The sequence below is a fragment of the Mus musculus genome, chromosome 5 (genome assembly GCF_000001635.26).
Source record: "Mus musculus strain C57BL/6J chromosome 5, GRCm38.p6 C57BL/6J".
Lineage (NCBI taxonomy): Eukaryota > Metazoa > Chordata > Mammalia > Rodentia > Muridae > Mus > Mus musculus.
In genome coordinates, this window is record NC_000071.6 from 97,452,328 (window position 1) to 97,470,424 (window position 18,097).

Genomic DNA, 18,097 nt, shown 5'->3' on the forward strand with positions numbered 1-18,097 from the left:
GTGCCTAGGTACACTTGTGAACGATTTTTAAAAATTAAACGTGGGAAGATCCACTTTTAATCTAGATCTTTTGAGGTGGAAAGATACACCCTTAATCTTGGCCTCTTCTTCTGAGAGCTTATATAAAGGACACAGGAGAAGGGAGCTTGCTCTCTTTGCCTGCTTGTGCTCATTGGCAAGTCCATTCCTTCTCTGGCATTAGAGTCTGCTTCTTTAGGATTCTGGCATATACTGAAGACTAGAAATATACAATCTGTGTACTGAACAACCACTGATTCTTTGACCTTCCATTGGTAGATAGCCATTCTTGAACTACCTGGCCACAGCCTATAAACCATACTCATAAATCCTAAATGCAGTCCAGAGACTTGCTAGAGAGAGGAGCAAACATATGCATGCCATACTACAGTCAGCTGCAGCATGGCAAAGCTCCCTCGGTGCACATGCTAGAGAGAACACAGATTAGCTTATGTTTATTCAGAGCTTGAATATAATATTTTTAAAAGTAGTTTTGAAGTATAGTATTTATTCCTAAGTAGAGTGTACTTGATTAACTCTTTGACCATATTCATTCTTGAAGCCATCGTTGCCTCTGATATAATAGACATGCTGGTCACCCTTCAGTGTTCTGTGTACCCCTTTATGACCATGACCTTGTGCCTCTCTCTCCTTTACTCCTCCCCTTCCCTATGGCTTCGAAGCAGCAGATGGCTTACTTTCTGTCCTTGTACAGTAGTTCATGGTTTCTCTGAAATGTTTTTGCATTGTGTGTGTGTATGTGTGTGTGTGTGTGTGTGTGTGTGTATGTTTAAATGTGCTTTGCCTAGATGTCTGTCTGTGCCTAGTGACTTGGAGGACAGAAAAGGTATCAGATTCTCTGGAAGTGGAGTTACAGTTGTGACCTGCCACGTGGGTGCTGAACATCAAAACTGGGTCCTCTGAAAGAGCAGCCAGTGCTTTTAACTCCTGAGCCATCTCCCCGGCCTCTACGAGACTACACAGCTTCAGAGTGGATGTTTTCAGTGTACAGAAATTCACTGAGGTGTATATAGAGTTTAGATTTGATCGATCTTGCTGTATAATTATTTTTATGGCAAGCTCTTGACAATAAAAAACTTAAAAAATAGTTCACATATTTTAATAAGGTGAATTTAACTAAAAAATCCTTTCTTTTAAAAAAATTTATATAATTCTCAATTACTTGGAAAATTTTCAAAGGTTATTTCCATGTACTTAGACCCATAAATTTTGGAGAGCAAATGGGCTGTATTTTGATTATGGTCTATGGTGGCAGATGTCTCAGATATACTTGTAAAGAACATATATGCTATTGTCAGGTGCCATGTTCTATGAATGCCCAGTAAGTCAAATTCATGGTATTAGTCAAATAGTCTACACTTTCAGAATTCTCATTAATATTTTACTTCTACTGTGTTTATGCTTTATACATTTTGAAACGTGATTGTCAAGTACATAAATATTTAGGACTACTATGGGCACTGCTGAGTTTGTCTTGTTACTTCTATCGTTGTAAATGATCTTTTTATCACTGGTGATATTCTTTGTTCTGTTGTAAATGATCTTTTTATCACTGGTGATATTCTTTGTTCTGAAATTTGCCATTTAGCACAGAAATAAGTACTTCAGATTTATTTTAATTTTAACACAACATATCTTATCCAATTCTTTCATTTTTAACCTTTGTTTCTACACGTGATTAGTGCTTTCTGGATGAACATGCATAGTTGGGTCTTGCCTTAATTTCATAATATTGCTTTTGATTAGAAATAACTGGAACATTTACAGTTAATGTGTTCCTCATCATGACTATATTTAAATATACTTTTATGTATGTATTCTTATGTATTATGTATTCTTTTTATCTGTTTTACACTGTACTTAGGATCAACTTAGTATTTTATGGTTCTAACTTAGATATTTAAGGGATTAATAAATTTTTTCTTTTACTTTGGTTTTATAGCCTGCCTTTTAATGTATAAATTGAAATGTCATAAATAACATGTTCTAGGAAGTTTAAAAGTTATGCTTCCATTTGTTCTCTTGCAACCTTAAGATTTTCTTTTATTCTTAAACCCTGTATGGTAGTTTCCATTATCTTCTCTTTCTTGAAAATAATTACTGAAGCCTTTATTTATATATCATAATATCTATATATTTATAATAGTTATATATATTTACAATATTTTAAATACATAACATATATTTATATATTAACAAATAGCATATAACTATATACACATAAATATAAATAACCTAATTATCTAATAATAAATTTACATAATATATGTTATATAAAATACTATATATATACTATAATATTTAATCTGTAGCTTTTTGGTTTTCTAGTTTAGATTGAAGATAGTTATAGAAATAGCGTAAGACATAAGGAATTTATTTAGTATTTAATATTTATATCTACTTAGAATTCATATTTCTTTATCAATATAAATTATATATTCTATTTTTAAATTTTGCTAGGGAGTTATACATATGCTTATGATTGAGCACTACCTTTTTAGTAAGCCTTTTTTTTTCTTTTTGGTAAATATTATGTTGGCCTAGACATATGACTATTTAACCTAAAGAATTTACATCTGTAGTGGTCAAGATATCCCTGTTCTAGCCTACTGGCTGTCATGTGCTCTGAATTTAAAAATGGGCTTCTCTATATGATATAAAGGTAAATGTTGCATGTCAAATAAAATACCAAACAGGAAAAGGAAAACAGAGCTTTTCTCCATCACAACAACTTATCTATTGATAAGAACACGAGATTTTTCATACTGTTTTTCTAATGTGTTCTCTTTATTCAAAACCTTTATTTTAAGGAGTATTTGTAGGGGCCTCATGGGTTCCTGTAAGCAAGTGGCCTATAGGTAAAAATAAACCTATAATATTGGTTTCACACTAAAAGATGGAATTCTTTCTGTAAAAAGTTCACACATTGCAAGTCCGTGGTTCAAATTACTCTTCAGCAGTTGAGACACATCTTGCTCCAATTAATAACGTCATGCTACTCACTATAAAAAAACCCAAGGGCAGACAAGAGAAGACAGGGTTATCGCCATTTTCAGGGTCCTTTGCTGTAACCCAACCCATTGACTTCATCACTGCTCTCTTCCATGTTGAAAAACGAATTTCACTCTCTGTGGCTTGGATTTGTGGTTCATATCGTTCCATCAAGATCGTAGACAAATCTTCAGGTTCAAGACTCCAAACATTTACCCCTTCTGCAGCTCCGGCTGCCATGGCAGCTCCCAGGGCCGTCGTTTCAGGCATGACAGACTTAACTACCGGAATGTGCAGAATATCTGCCTGTAGCTGCATAAGAATCCTGTTGTTGGTCATTCCTCCATCGACCTGCAAATGACTGAGTGGAATTCCACAGTCGCGATTCATGGCATCCAAAATCTCTCGGGTTTGGAAACAAACAGCTTCTAACGCAGCAAAGGCAATATGGCATTTGTTGGTGAACTGAGTGAGACCACAGATTATCCCTCTTGCACTGGGTTCCCAGTAAGGTGCATACAGCCCCGAAAAGGCTGGGACAAAGTAGCAGCCATAGGAAGTGCCTACCTCTCTTGCAAGATTTTCAACTTCCCCTGAGGTTGTTATAATTTCGAAATTGTCTCTTAGCCAGCGAATAACAGCACCAGCTATAGCAACAGAACCTTCTAAGGCATAAAAAACTGGCTTATTTTTGCCTAGTTTGTAAGCCAATGTGGTCAGAAGGCCATGTTCAGAAAACACACATTTCTGGCCTGTATTACATAGTAAAAAACAGCCTGTTCCGTATGTGTTTTTGGCTTGACCTTCATGGAAACACATTTGTCCCACTAAAGCAGCAGACTGATCCCCCAAACATCCAGATATTGGCACGCCTTCCAAGGCCCCTGATGTCATCAGGCCATAGATCTCAGAAGAACTGCATACATTTGGGAGGATGCTCATTGGAATTTCAAAAAAGTCACAGAGATCTTTATCCCATTCCAAAGAGTGGATGTTAAAAAGCATCGTTCTGCATGCATTTGTTACATCGGTGCAATGGATGCCTCCATTGACTCCTCCGGTCATACACCAGATGAGCCAAGAGTCGATGGTTCCAAACATGGCTCTGCCTTCCTCAACAGCCTTTTGAATGGGTCTTAGGTTGTCCAGCATCCACCGCAGCTTCACAGCACTGAAGTAAGTGCTAAGAGGAAGGCCGGTCTTAGACTTGACAAAGTTGCTATTTCCTGGGATTTTCTTAGTGAGAGTCTCCACAGTAGACTGGGTTCTGAGATCAAGCCACACCACGGCATTGTACAGAGGGTCTCCCGTGAACTTGTCCCAGACCACAGTGGTTTCCCGCTGGTTACTCACGCCGATAGCTTTAATGTTGGAAATATCAATGTTCACTTCAGCAAGTTTTTCACAAGCTTTCGCTATGCACTCATAGACAGATTTAAGGATTTCCTTGGGGTCTTGCTCCACCCATCCTTCTTTTGGGTATTCTTGTGTCAGTTCCACCTGATGAGAGCAAACTAGTTCTGCTGTTTTGCTATTGAAAACTAGAAAGCGAGTGGAGTTGGTTCCCTGGACCACCGCTCCTACCAACGGTCCCGCAGAGGTTTGCTTCGAGGCTGCCATGAAACTGGTCAGTGGACTGTTTCCCTGGTGATGCCAGTTAGGAGACACAACAGCCAGTCAGGTACGGTGGAGTGCGCAGGCGCAGCTGCCAGTCCCACAGCTTCGGGAGCCTATTTACCCCCTCACCTAAGTCCTGCCCCTCACCTCTCCATACCATTTCCAGGGATTTGTATGAAAATATTCAGTATGCACTGGACTCTCACGTGTGTGGCTCTGTATCTCTGTTTTTCTTCCCTTTCTACCTATGTGGTATCCTTATCATTTAATATTGAGAGCAGATATATGGAACATGAATTTTTCCAATGTTTGAACATTTGAAAAGTATTTTGTCTTAATACTGAAAACTAACTCTTTTGGGGTATAGATTTCTAACTTCCTTTCCCACCTTTTCCTTTGTAAAACCAAAAAAAGAAAAAAAGAAAAAAGAAAAACAACCACAACAAAATCATGGAGTAGTTACTCCAACAGCTTCATTTCCCATCTCACTTATGTTTTAGTCATTCTTTAGCTTGCTTTACTCTGACTGCTTGTAGAGTTTTTGTTACTGATGGTTTTCATTGTTTGTTTTTTTTAAACGGATATTTTCGCATCAGTTTTATTATGTCGTGGTAAATTGTGTGTTTGCTTTCTTGTTTGGTTTTCCTCTGTTATGTCCTTGGTATTCACTGTGTCACATATCTACAGATTTACAGCTTCCATAAAGTTAGGGAAATTCTGGTTATGATTTCTTCCATATTTTCATTGTTTACTCCCTTAAGGTTTCAAACCTTACACATTGGGCATGTCTTACAAATTCACTCCTATTCATCTTAATGATACTTTTTTCTGTCTTCGTTTAAATTGTGGTTTACAATCACTCTGTCTTCAAGCCGACTGACCTACAATATCTAAATCTGCAGTTAATTCATCTGTGATATTTTTCCTCTTCAAGCGTAGTTTTCATTCCTAGAAGTTCAATTTGGGGATTTAAAAATATCTACCAAACTTAAACACGTGGGGTTAGAATAGCTTTTAATTTCATTTTCTGCCAAAACTGCCACCTGTGTCAGTTTCTGTTTGACTTTGTCTTATTGATTGTCTTATTATAGCTTGTATTTCCATGTTCTTTTGTATATCTGATGATTTTTAATTACATGCTAGGTGCTGTGGATTTGCTTACCTGGCTGCCGGACCCAGACCCACTTGCATCTCTGTCAGACTTCTGGATCTCTGTTCTGAGATGTATATAAGTCACTTGGAAACAGTTGCTTTTTTTTCTAGTTTTACTTTTAATTTGAAAAAAAATTATTTTTGGTGACTTTGTACATATAAATAATGTGTTTAGGCCATGTCTACTCCTCAGGAGTTCCACTCCAACCTCTCTCCAGTCACACATTCTCCTCCCAACTTCATGTCTTCTTCTTCAAACCCCTTGAGTCTAATTCATCCTGCCTCTGTGTCCATGGGCGTAGGTTCATCCACTGGACCATGAACACCTTACCTTAGGCCATATTCATAAAGAGAACTCACTTTCCCTCTCCCAGAAGCCATCAGTTGACAATACCTCCTCAGCTAGGCATGAGGCCACGTGAGCGCCTCCCTACCACTTTAGTCACAGGATATGGAGAAGTCAAGATAGAAATGACTTGGGAATGTCCTCCCTGCTTGTTACCTTTCACAGACTAGAAAGGGGGCGGGACAGCACTGAGAGTCTTAACCCCCGCTGTGAACTTTGCAAGCTAGAATAATGACACGTCACATCTGGGAAGATATGAGCATTGGTGGTACAGTTGTGGCATAAACATTATGGCGGCAACCAACAGCTTTTGAATTGGAGTTAAGGCCCACCCCATAGGATGTAACTCATCCCTGTAACTATAAATCATTCCTAGAAGTCACGGGCCACATCATGATCTCCAGGAAGAACACACTATTATTATTCTGCTAAATTAGTTAGCATTGAACTACCTTCTGAATTCATCTCTCTACACATAGATTAGTGCACATCTCCGGCCTCATCAGAGAAACCATTTTTTTGGCAATGGAGAGTGATTCATACACAGATTCCAACCTGTTCTCAGCACATAATAATTGAGAGTAGAGTGCTCATCACTCCAGGTGTCTCTCAAGGTTCAAAAACATCATGGGAGAGGAACAGAAATGCTGCAGATACAAGAGAGAGAGAGAGAGAGAAAGAAAGAGAGAGAGAGAGAGAGAGAGAGATCACCCAAGATGGTATCTTCTGAATATGGCAGAGCTGTTGCATGCATAAACTCACAGCAGTTGGAGTTACCCTTTCAGAGATGCAAATTGACAAAGTCAAGTTTCAACTTTACTTCTAAAAATTGTTAGAAGAAATACAGGCCATGCTTAATTTATGAGTAATTATTCTCCTTGGTATTAAAGATATATATATATATTTGTGTACTCTAATCAAATGATGTTTGGTGGCTGGTGGGAACAGTCTTAGCTCCCAGACCTGGATTTATATCAGGTCCTTTTTTTCCTTCTCCTGTATTTCTCAGCCTCGGGCATTTTCTTCATAAAGGAGCATGGGTCAGTACTGAGCTGAATACTCTGGGTGCTCTCTGAGGAACCGCCCCTACCACCCCCCAGCACAGCTCTACTTCCCTTTGTGTGCCCTGCACTGGTTACCTACCTTAGTATCTATGAAAGATCAGCTCTGTGTCCTTGGTATTCACTTCCACTGGGCTTTGTCTGGGTGACATATCCCTATGCTGTGGCTGAAAACAAGGCAGTGAGCTAGTGGTGCCATGCCATTGATTCTCACTCCTACAGAGCTCCCTGAGACTAAACCACCAACCAAAGAAAACACATGGTGGGACTCACGGCTCTAGCTGCATATGTAGCTGAGGATGGCCTAGTCGGTCATCAATGGGAGGAGAGGCCCTTGGTCCTGTGAAGGCTCTATGCCTCAGTATAGGGGGATACCTGGGCCAGGAAGCAGGAGTGGGTGGGTTGGTGAGCAGGGGGATGGGGGAAAGGATAGGGGATTTTCACAGGGGAAACTAGGAAAGGGGATAACATTTGAAATGTAAATAAAGAAAATATCTAATAAAAAAGAAAAAAAGAAAAAAAAAGACTCCCTTTTCATGTCCTGGCATTTACCACTTTATGCAAGCTGTCATGAATTTTATAAATTATTTCCTACATTTTTTTTTTCATCTTCTAGTTGTTTAGTGTGAGGAGGTAGGCCAGTCTTTTCTATTCTATGTTGGCCAGAGTAAAATTTCACTTAACGAAAACTTAAAATTTTCTATTATCTGTGAAGTTGGAGATTTAAAAAGTACTTAATTACCAATTAAAATTAATAACCAATAAGTTAATGTAGCAATTTCTACATTGGTGCATATATTGTGTCTAAGTTAGCTAAATGAAGAGACTCATTTATTCCTAATGAAAAAGCAAACAGAACAAGGCAGAAAATAATGAAATGTACTGCACGACTGTAATCTCACTCTGTTAACTGGATCTTACTTCCCATTTAAACAAACTCTTCAGGAATTATACAGCGAGGCAAAGAAAGGTGACCTGCAGATGCAAGTTGAATGGTAAGAGATAGGAAGGACAGGGAGCAGCACAGATTTTCTTCATCATGTCTCCATTCCCTTTACAAAAGTCTATCAGGGCTACTTGCCAGTTTGTCCTACTATATCTTTCTGGCATCAGGGCTACTTGCCAGTTTGTCTTCCTGGATTTTCATGCAGCATACTATGTAAACTGCTTTTAATTTTTCTCTCCATGTGTTTAACAGTGGAAAGACATTTTATATTCAAAATAATATATACAATAAAATTATTCTTATATTCTTATATATATTATATATTCTTATATTCTTATATATTCTTATATAAAATTATTCTTTATATACATTTTCCCAAACACACCAAAATATGCAAACTTATGTTCTCATCTACCTTAGTTCTTAAGTCTTAGACTACATGAAAAATTTTCTCGGGCTGGTGAGATGGCTCAGCAGGTAAGAGCACCCGACTGCTCTTCTGAAGGTCCAGAGTTCAAATCCCAGCAACCACATGGTGGCTCACAACCATCTGTAACAAGATCTGACTCCCTCTTCTGGAGTGTCTGAAGACATCTACAGTGTACTTACATATAATAAATAATAAATAAAATCTTTAAAAAAAATTTCTCTTTAGAAGGGTGATTCCATAGGACGACCAGCAGTTTTTTTGTTTTTTAGATTTTTGTTTGTTTGTTTGTTTGTTTTCAAGACAGGGTTTCTCTGTGTAGCCCTGGCTGTCCTGGAACTCGCTCTGTAGACCAGGCTGGCCTCAAACCCTGCCTCTGCCTCCCAAGTGCTGGGATTAAAGGCGTGTGCCACCACCGCATGGCTCAGGACCAGCAGTCTTAATTAATCTGGACCCCCGAGATTTTTCAAACACTGGACCACCAAACAGGCAGCATACCCCAGCTGATATGAGGCCCCCAGCACACATACAGTAGAGAACTTCCAGGTCTGTGCTCATTCAAAGATGATGCTCCTAACCCTCAAGAGTCTGGAGGCCCCAGGGAGTTTAGAGATTAGGTGGAGTGGGCAGTATGTGTGTGTGTGTGTGTGTGTGTGTGTGTGTGTGTGTGTGTGTGTGTGTGTGTTGCAGTCAGAGGGTGGATGGGGAGGGGTGGGGAATGGAATATGGAGTGTAAAAAATGAATTACAAATAAAATTAATTTAAAAATTTAAAAATTTCTCTTTAATGTAAGTAATGTCAGGAAAGCTGACAAACCCAATGTTGACAAAGAGTGTTTACAGACAACTGAACCAAAAAGTAAAAAGTTTAAAGCTTCCCAGGTGATGAGATTGTAGTCAGGTAATATTGTGCTCAGACATAACCCCTTCTTTGATTAAAGTCTTTATTGATATTGACACTACAAAGTTTTAAATCCATCCATTCATTCTATAATTTATCCAGTATGTTCTGAGGGTTATGGTGGTGGTTTGAGTAGGTATGGCATGTATTTGAATGGTTGACCCATAGGAAGTAACACTACATGGTGGTGTAGGTGTGGCCTTACTGGAGAAGTGTGTCACTGTGTAGGTGGGCTTTGTGTTCTCATATATGCTCAAGCTGTGCCCAGTTTGGTACCTAGTTTCTTGCTGCCTGTGGATCAAAGGTATAAAACCCTCAGCTCCTCCAGCATCATATCTGCCTGCAGGCCTGCCATGCTTTCTGCCATGATGGTAAGGGACTAAATGTCTGAAACTGTAAGCCAACACCAAATTAAATGTTTTCTTATTTAAAGAGACTTGTCTTTGATGGGGTGTCTCCCAGTGAATATCTTGTTACCTAGAGCGATTTATTTTAGTTATTATTTTTTCCCCATCAACTCCCCTATATTGTAAGTTCAAGGAAGACACGGGACTGGTGCTATTATATTTAATCCTTTATTTACAGCATGAATGAAATGTAGAAACTCAAAAAGTTTGTTAAATGAATTAATTAACACCACTGGTTATGGTCCTTGCTTGGTGAAATAATTATGATAAAGTAAAGATAATTTATTTGTATTTATTTTTACATATGGTTTAGCATACATTATAAATTGTTAATGTAATCAGTTATTCCCAAAAGGGAAATTTTGAAGTTTCACTTTGGGAGTCATCAGAAATATATGCTTCTTGGTTAATTGCCTTTATAAGTGTTATCAACAAAAGACAGAGGGAGGGAATTATTTCAGGAAAAATTAATATGAAAGAAAACTTGACTTCTAAGACCTGGGAACTTCTGCAAGGAAAATACTTGACTTGCTTCTCTGAACTGCAGAAAATTGTCTTGATCTCCTGTTTGTCCAGGGTTCCTAATATAAGAAGATTATTTTAAATTTAGTATTGCAACTTTACCACTGGACTTGTACTGCATTCCAAGTGGAAGGAAAAAGGTGTGAGAGGGGAAATTAAATTTTTATGCAAATTAAAATTATTCTATAAAACACAGAAGTATTAATAACTCACTGTGAACACAGCAAGAGGTTAATAAAAGTAGGGCAGGTGGGTTTCACAAATATCCACTTCCATTAGGTTATCGGAGACACTCTGAGACAGATGGCACCTGGGACAGTAGCCCGGTGATGAGATCAGACATGCTTTGTGCAGTTTGGCTGTAGACTGGTAGCCCTTTCGAATAGGTATCTGGCCTCCACAAAGACCTTTATGGGCCATCATCATATCCTTACCTCCATTATACTGGATAATCAATTACTTCATGAAAGATTGTCTTGTTGGAGCCTGCCAAAAGACCCTTACTCACAATGACCACAGAGACCGAGATCGCTGCAAACTGCAAGAGGTTTTTTATTGATCCAACACCTTGGGGCCCCTCAGCATGCGCAGGGAAGAGGAGACCCTGAACGAACAAAGAACACACGTTTTATATCGTGTAAGGGGCAGATTTAGGCAACAAGGCTAGCGGCTTATTCTAATTGGTATAGCAAGTGACCCTTTCAGACATTGGTTGGTTTGCATGATGTGACTATCTTTGGTCTGGTCTCTCATCCTACCCGCCCTTATGTTTTTTCTTTCAGCATTGTTTAGTCGGCTTCCTTATCCGACTCTGCATAGTATAGTTTGGAAAGTCCCTTCAGAGGGGAAAGGGGCTGGGTGGTCTTGAATTTATTTTGGATCCTACAGTCTCAATTAAGAATGTATTTCCAGAATAGTTTAAAATATTTTCCATTTTTATCAACTAGCTTTTGGCCAGGTTTGTCTGATCATACCAATCAAAACAAGAAGCCAAGTGTCTGTCTGTACTGTATACATGCAGGCTTAAGGTGAACCAAATCATTCTAACATAACTTTTAAAGTTAACATACTATTTCCTACTGCGCTTACACTTACTCCTATGGTGTAGAAAGTTTGCTAATTTGAAAGGTTGTAGAGCCAGTTATGCAGTGCAGACTATTTGAGGTACTTTTAATTCTTGTTTTTCTTGTGTTCTGTTGTTTGCTCTGAAGGCGTGGACTTTAATCAGTCAAGGAAACCATGCCATTATTGGGAAGAGTATCAGGATGAGTGAATGGTGTTGCTGGTAGCTCAGAATACCACAGCACAGTTCCAAATTAGCAAGCACCTGGCCTCTTTGTAAAAGAGCTTGGCTCTTTATCCTCCATGAATCCCATTGTCCTCTGTTTTATTTTATTTTATTTTATTTTTTTAAATTTGGGTACTGTTTCTTTTTTTTTTTAATTTTTTTTATTTATTACGTATTTTCCTCAATTACATTTCCAATGCTATCCCAAAACTCCCTCATACCCTCCCCCACCACTTTCCTACCCACCCATTCCCATTTTTTTGGCCCTGGCGTTCCCCTGTACTGGGGCATATAAAGTTTGTGTGTCCAATGGGCCTCTCTTTCCAGTGATGGCTGACTAGGCTATCTTTTGATTCATATGTAGCTAGAGTCAAGAGCTCCGAGGTACTGGTTAGTTCATAATGTTGTTGCACCTATAGGGTTGCAGATCCCTTTAGCTCCTTGAGTACTTTCTCTAGCTCCTTCATTGGGGGCCCTGTGATCCATCCAATAGCCTACTGTGAGCATCCACTTCTGTGTTTGCTAGGCCCCGGCCTAGTCTCACAAGAGACAGCTATATCTGGGTCCTTACAGCAAAATCTTGCTAGTGTATGCAATGTGTCCTCTGTTTTAAATGGCTTCACCTTTCTGACACCTACAGCTCCATTTTGGAATATTGCCATCCAAGGCTATGTGTAGCTTTTGAACTCACCAGTCTTTCTCTAGTAAAGCTCAATGTGACACCCGTCTGTAAGAAGATATTCTTCAGTGGGCCTCAGTGTGAACTTGTAATCATACACTGACCATCATGGAAACCATGACATATGTAGAAGTCGATGAAATCCACTAAACCAGTTTAAAGATGAGCAGCATATACGGTTGGCTTCTTCCTGAAGACATCATAGGACTGGGTAGTGGCCAAGCATAGGAGTTAAACATCCATGTATATCTATGGTCATATAAAGATTGGCACCTGCCCCTTCCTGAGAACTTCCACCTCTTAAATAAAGACAATTTAAATTTTGATTTCTGGAAGAACTATTAGTGAGCAGTGTTTTAATCTAAGATATTAAGGCAGGCTGAATAATGATCAGGAAGAGAGTCGGTAGATGAAAAGATGGGAGGAAGTTATTATAATAAGAAATGTTTCTACATGATGATTACAGTAGTGTGGTGATGAAGGTATTTCAATTTTTTGTGTGTTTTCTAATGTGCATAATAAAATGTTGGTGTGTGTGCTGCCATTCTGTCCCTATAACAAAATATCTGACCTAGTAATATTTAAACAGAAATTATTTAATTTGCCTAGGCTTTAGAGAGTCTAATCTGATTGGGCAAATCCATTGCTGTGGCTCTTATAGGATTCTGGATAACAATTTCGGGAGTGTATGACAGAGTAAACTGTCTCCCTTGGCCAAATAATGTAACCACCCCCCCTCCATTATTATATCACCAATGCCCTAAATACCTCCCACCAGGCTCTACCTCCTAAAAATCTACCTCTTCCTGTGGTACTGTGCTGTAAGCTCCATTTTATCCCATGAACCTTCAAAGGACAATTAACCTTAATACTATAGCAGCTGGGAAGCTAGAGTGCAAGGAAGAAGCTGATTCCCCGCCCTACTCCCCACCCCAGCAAAACATAATTAATGCAAATCCATTCCATGAAGCTTCCTGTGCTTGGACAATGGAGGGACACAAAGTCACTGAAAGATTCAGTGTAGAATAACTGAGTTAAAATTTTTCATTCCAATAAAAGTATCCAATCTAAATTGTTTTAATTAAGATACTTGCCCTTTTATTGTCGGCATTTTCTTTTGCTTTCTATAAATTCTGTAAATCTCAGAGGGCATGGGGGACAGCTGCCTTTTTTAACTGCTTGGCTCTTCACCACCATTTCAGATACCCAAGTGTACCAGTCCTTGATTTTATCACAAAAGTAAGACAATGTGACAGGTTAGAATTTACTAAAAGTTGGGACTCCTCTTAGTCTTGATATAAGTGTGTGGCTGGATGATAAGGGCTTTTGTTCATATTGTTTGTAGATCTGACTATTTCAGGCTGTGTCTTAACTGATACATCGTCACAGTTGGCAATCTTCAAAACACGGATGCATTTTTCTACATGCTGTTCCCAAATGTGCTGGACCAGCTGTTGAGAGCCATGCCATCCAATTGCCTGCAAGACCTCTTCTTGGACCACAAATCACCTCACACCCGCTCTCTCTTTGTTCTAATGAAGAATGGAAATTTTAAAACAAGCTACTGTGGTTTATTACTCCTGTTCTCTCTGCTAAGTGTGGGCCATGGGAGTCACTGAAATTCACATTTGGAAGACCCAACTTTCTAGATAAACATTCACGACCGGCCAGCCAATGAGCATAATATTCTGAGATCTAAAAGGAATTTTCTAAATAGCTGAATCTTGGAATTTTTTGAGTGTATCTGCTTGTGTGCACGCTCATGTTCTATGTCATCTTCCCAGTGAAAATTGCCCTGACACTGATCTCAATGTTAATGTATTCCTGTTTACATTTGACTTTGGAATATGTTACAGCTAATTATTACACAGGATGAAAGATCAGAGGCCTGAGTGAGGTGCTTGGGTTTATGAACAAAGGGAGCCCAATTCAGCATCTTGGCTGTGGGCCCAACGATTGTAATCACACATCTTGAAACTGGTAGGATCTTTGCATTTTATTTGTGCGGTTGTTTGTTTGTGTGCTTGTTTGTTTATTTGTTTTCACCCCTCGTTTTTTTTTAAAGGGGGTTGGGAAAGGGGTTAGGGGTTTGAAGGGGCTGAAATTTCCCCTTGAACATGATGTCAATATGTTGGCATGTCTCCTTTTATTAAGATGCCATCCAACTGATAACAAGTCCTGCTGTGTTTTACCAACATAAAAAATTAGACTGGAGACCGAAGAGCGGCAGGTGGCTTTTGGCACCAAGAAATAATCACACTTGATGTGGAAAGTAAAGTAAAAGGAGCCATCTGTTCACCACAGGAGGACGTGAAAAATCACATTAACATATTGTCACTAACATCATGAAATACACAGTTAATAATAAATTTAGTTATCAAGGCAAGTCGTATTTGATACTTGCTCTGAAAATGCAGAGTGTGGAAGATGCTCATTCTCGCCCACCCCGTGTTATTTATTTATTTATTTATTTAGGAACAAAAAAATCCAAGTTTGAAATGCTTCGGGGGGGGGAGAGAGAGAGAGAGAGAGAGAGAGAGAGAGAGAGAGAGAGAGAGAGAGAGAGAGAGAGAGAGAGAAAGAGGAAAAGCGTTCCGTTTTAAAGTCAAGCTGTGTGGTGCATTGTTGTTGACTGAGTAAAGTAGCCCCCCATGTGGATGGAATCAGTGCCATGTTACTCTAATAACTTCATACCTGGATGGGAACCCGGAGATTGGGTGGTATTTCTTACCGAAGAGATGGCGTGTCCCCCCTGAGAGATGCCCAGCTGGCAGAGAGCTGCCGGGAAGAGGCAGTGTCTGCTGTCTTTCTTTGATGGGCATTACCTTTAGTTGCAGTGTTCCTACAGAGGATTTTTCTGATGACTCTGGTGCTAGAAACCTGTGGGTAACCCCTGGGAGTTTGCATCTATGAAGGCAACGTGACAGGGAGGGTCCTTTTCACTTTATCCTGTGCATTCGATGCTCATGTACACCGATTAAATAAGGAAGCCGCAGATTTGGGGTGTCAAGATGAACCTGAAAGAAAACCCCACAACATTAACTGTGTTTAAACTCCTATGACAGTGGTTCTCAAACTTCCTAATGCTGTGACCCTTTAATGTTGTGGTGACCCCCATCATAAGATTATTCTGTTGCTACTTCATAACTGTAATTTTGCTATTGTTATCATTTGCAATGTAAATATCTGATATTCAAGATATCTGATATGCTACCACTATGAAAAGGGTCCATTGACTCCCAAAAGGGTCACGACCCAAGGGTTGAGAACCACTGGCCTGCAGTTTCCTGCACTTTCTAGTATCTAAGACATTTCTAGTATGCCTGTAAATGTGACTAACCCACATTATTGTTTCAACCTGAAGAACTATGCTCTAGTATGTTAGAAAGTGCCTTGTCATATACTAGACGGTTCTGATTAGTTTCTTGTTGGTTGCTGGTGTTTAGTCAGATATTTCGTGATTTTCTGAGAGCAGCAATATAATGATAACTTAAAAATATCTGTGTTCATCAAAGAACATTGGGATAACAATCAGAACTTTAGTTTCAGCCTTGATTTTAACTAGCTTTCTCATCTTTTGTGGATCAAATAATTCCTCTGATTATTTTATCCCCCATGAGTAAAGTTAACATAACCTTGAAGTGAACATCTTTTATTCAAAATGTGAAGATTTTAAGAGTATTGTCCAGTAACACTAGATCATTGATTTAAGTTAATGGAAGTGAAAGGATATTTAAGTAGCAATTGGTTTGGTGTTTACTTAAAGAAATGGGATTATTCTGGGATGTGGCATGTGAATTAGGATGCACAAGTTTCACCCAGGCAATGGGAGGCAGGTTAGGACAGCATATGGCACAAGCCTAATGTTTCGAGGGACTTTTCTTTGGTCCATAGGTGTGCCCTTCCCTGAAGGGGAAAGCTGAGATTTAATCTTGACAAGGTGTTTACTCTGCCCACTCTCTCCAATCATCTTTGCTTCAGTTCAGGTCATTCGAGGTAGAGGAGATAGATGGAAAAGAGATTTCCACTCTGTCTTCCTTTAGGAGCGCCTCTTAGGAAGAGCAAAATGCTGTTCTTCGGGAGTGCTGATCACCTAGTCTGATGTCTCCTGAGGAGCAGCTGTAAGCCTACTCCTGTCCACCCACTGTCTTGGGTCATGTGATGACTTAGATGTACAGTCCTCCTCTTCTTCTTTTCCTTCCCAAAGGAGCTTGAGTCCATTTCTCTTCCGTAGGTTTTATCCATAGCAGCTCCTTAGCAATGACGTAGTATCCCATGATGCCGTGCTCTTCCCTTCTCAGGCAGGCATCCCTTTAAAAATAATTGTTCACTGTATGCCTTCTTTGCTGGGCTATAAGGCCCACGAAGGCTGCCTGGCCTGGTCAACTGGCTGCCTGGGTCACTAGGTAGGTCACAGGGTCACAGGGTCACAGGTAAATAACAAAATGGCAGGCAGAGAGAACAATTTAATTGATAGCCTACCCAACTCTAAGGTTTATTTATTTACTTATTTATTTATTTTTTAAATCAATTTAGTTAAAAACAGTGGGTCATTGCTTCTCGGCCTTTTGGCTAAGATCAAGTGTAAAAACAGTGGGTTTTGACATCTTCACCGTTGTATAGTCACCTGGACATTCTCAGGTAGACAGGAGGGAACTGGTCTAGAAGCCAATCCTACTTCCTAGAAGCACGGGTGCAACTGTGCTAGGGTTTCTTTCATGTGATTAGGATGTACATCGAACTAGATCATTGTTTTTTAATGCTCTTAGATTTGCCCCTATGAGTATCTGAAAAGCATATTTCCCCAAATGTGAGTAACGTACTTCACACAAATTTAGTTGCTTGTAGGGCAGCAGGTTGCTTTGTAATGTTGAATGTTTTAGAATGTGTGTGATTCATTCTAGATAATCAGTTGAATTTAGTGACAAAGTTTCCTTGTTATGGCAAGCACAGGCAAGCTACTCTTCAAGGCACCATTTCACTGAAGCTATTTCGGCTTTGAGAAACCGATGGGGTTTTAATGAGAAAAGCATCCATAGGCTGAGATATGTAGCATTTGGTCTACAGTTGGTGTGGTGTTTGGAGAGATTTTAGAAATTAGGGCATGGAGTCTTGCTGGAGGAAGTATGTCACTCGAGATAGGCTTTGTGAGATAATATCCTGTGATGCTTTCCGTTCTCTCTTTCCTGGTGTGCCAAGGAAATTTGATTAGCCAGCTTCCTGCTGCCCCCTGCCATGGTAGACACTAATGCCCTGGAACTGTAAAACCAAAATAAACACTTTCCCTTAAGTTGCTTCTGGACATGGTGTTCATTGTTACTGTAGCAGAAAAGTAACTGATACAACAATATAAGTTTAATTTCACAGAGAAGGGGATCTGGCAAATTTTTAAAAAATGCCAAGTGCTCTCTCCCTCCCCCTCCCCCTCCCCCCTTCTCCCCTCCCCCTCTCCCTTTCCCCCCTCCCCCTTCCTCTCCCTCTCCCTCCCTGTTCTCTGTGTTATTGTCTTACCTTGCTATAATGTTGAGAGTAAAATGAATTGACCAAATAGCTAAGCACAATTTAAAATAATGAAATGAATTACTAGTGCCCCTTCAAACTATCATAACCACTGCTATATTGAGAGTGTAACACACATTTCATAAAAATATAGATACTTAACTTACTGAATATATAGTATGCATGGATATATTTATTTAAGTAGTTATTAATAGTCAATAAT

General features: G+C 39.3%; 1 protein-coding gene and 1 long non-coding RNA gene across 2 annotated transcripts in view; one reads left to right on the top strand and one right to left on the bottom strand.

Moving 5' to 3' along the window:
• Window positions 1-18,097, top strand: part of 4930467D21Rik (RIKEN cDNA 4930467D21 gene) — a 195,710-nt gene that overhangs the window by 59,911 nt on the left and 117,702 nt on the right. The gene's annotated exons all lie outside the window — the stretch shown is intronic.
• On the bottom strand, window positions 2,803-4,696 carry Gk2 (glycerol kinase 2). The gene has a single exon (NM_010294.2). The coding sequence runs from the start codon at window positions 4,648-4,650 to the stop codon at window positions 2,986-2,988; it is 1,665 nt and encodes a 554-aa protein (NP_034424.1). The 5' UTR covers window positions 4,651-4,696; the 3' UTR covers window positions 2,803-2,985.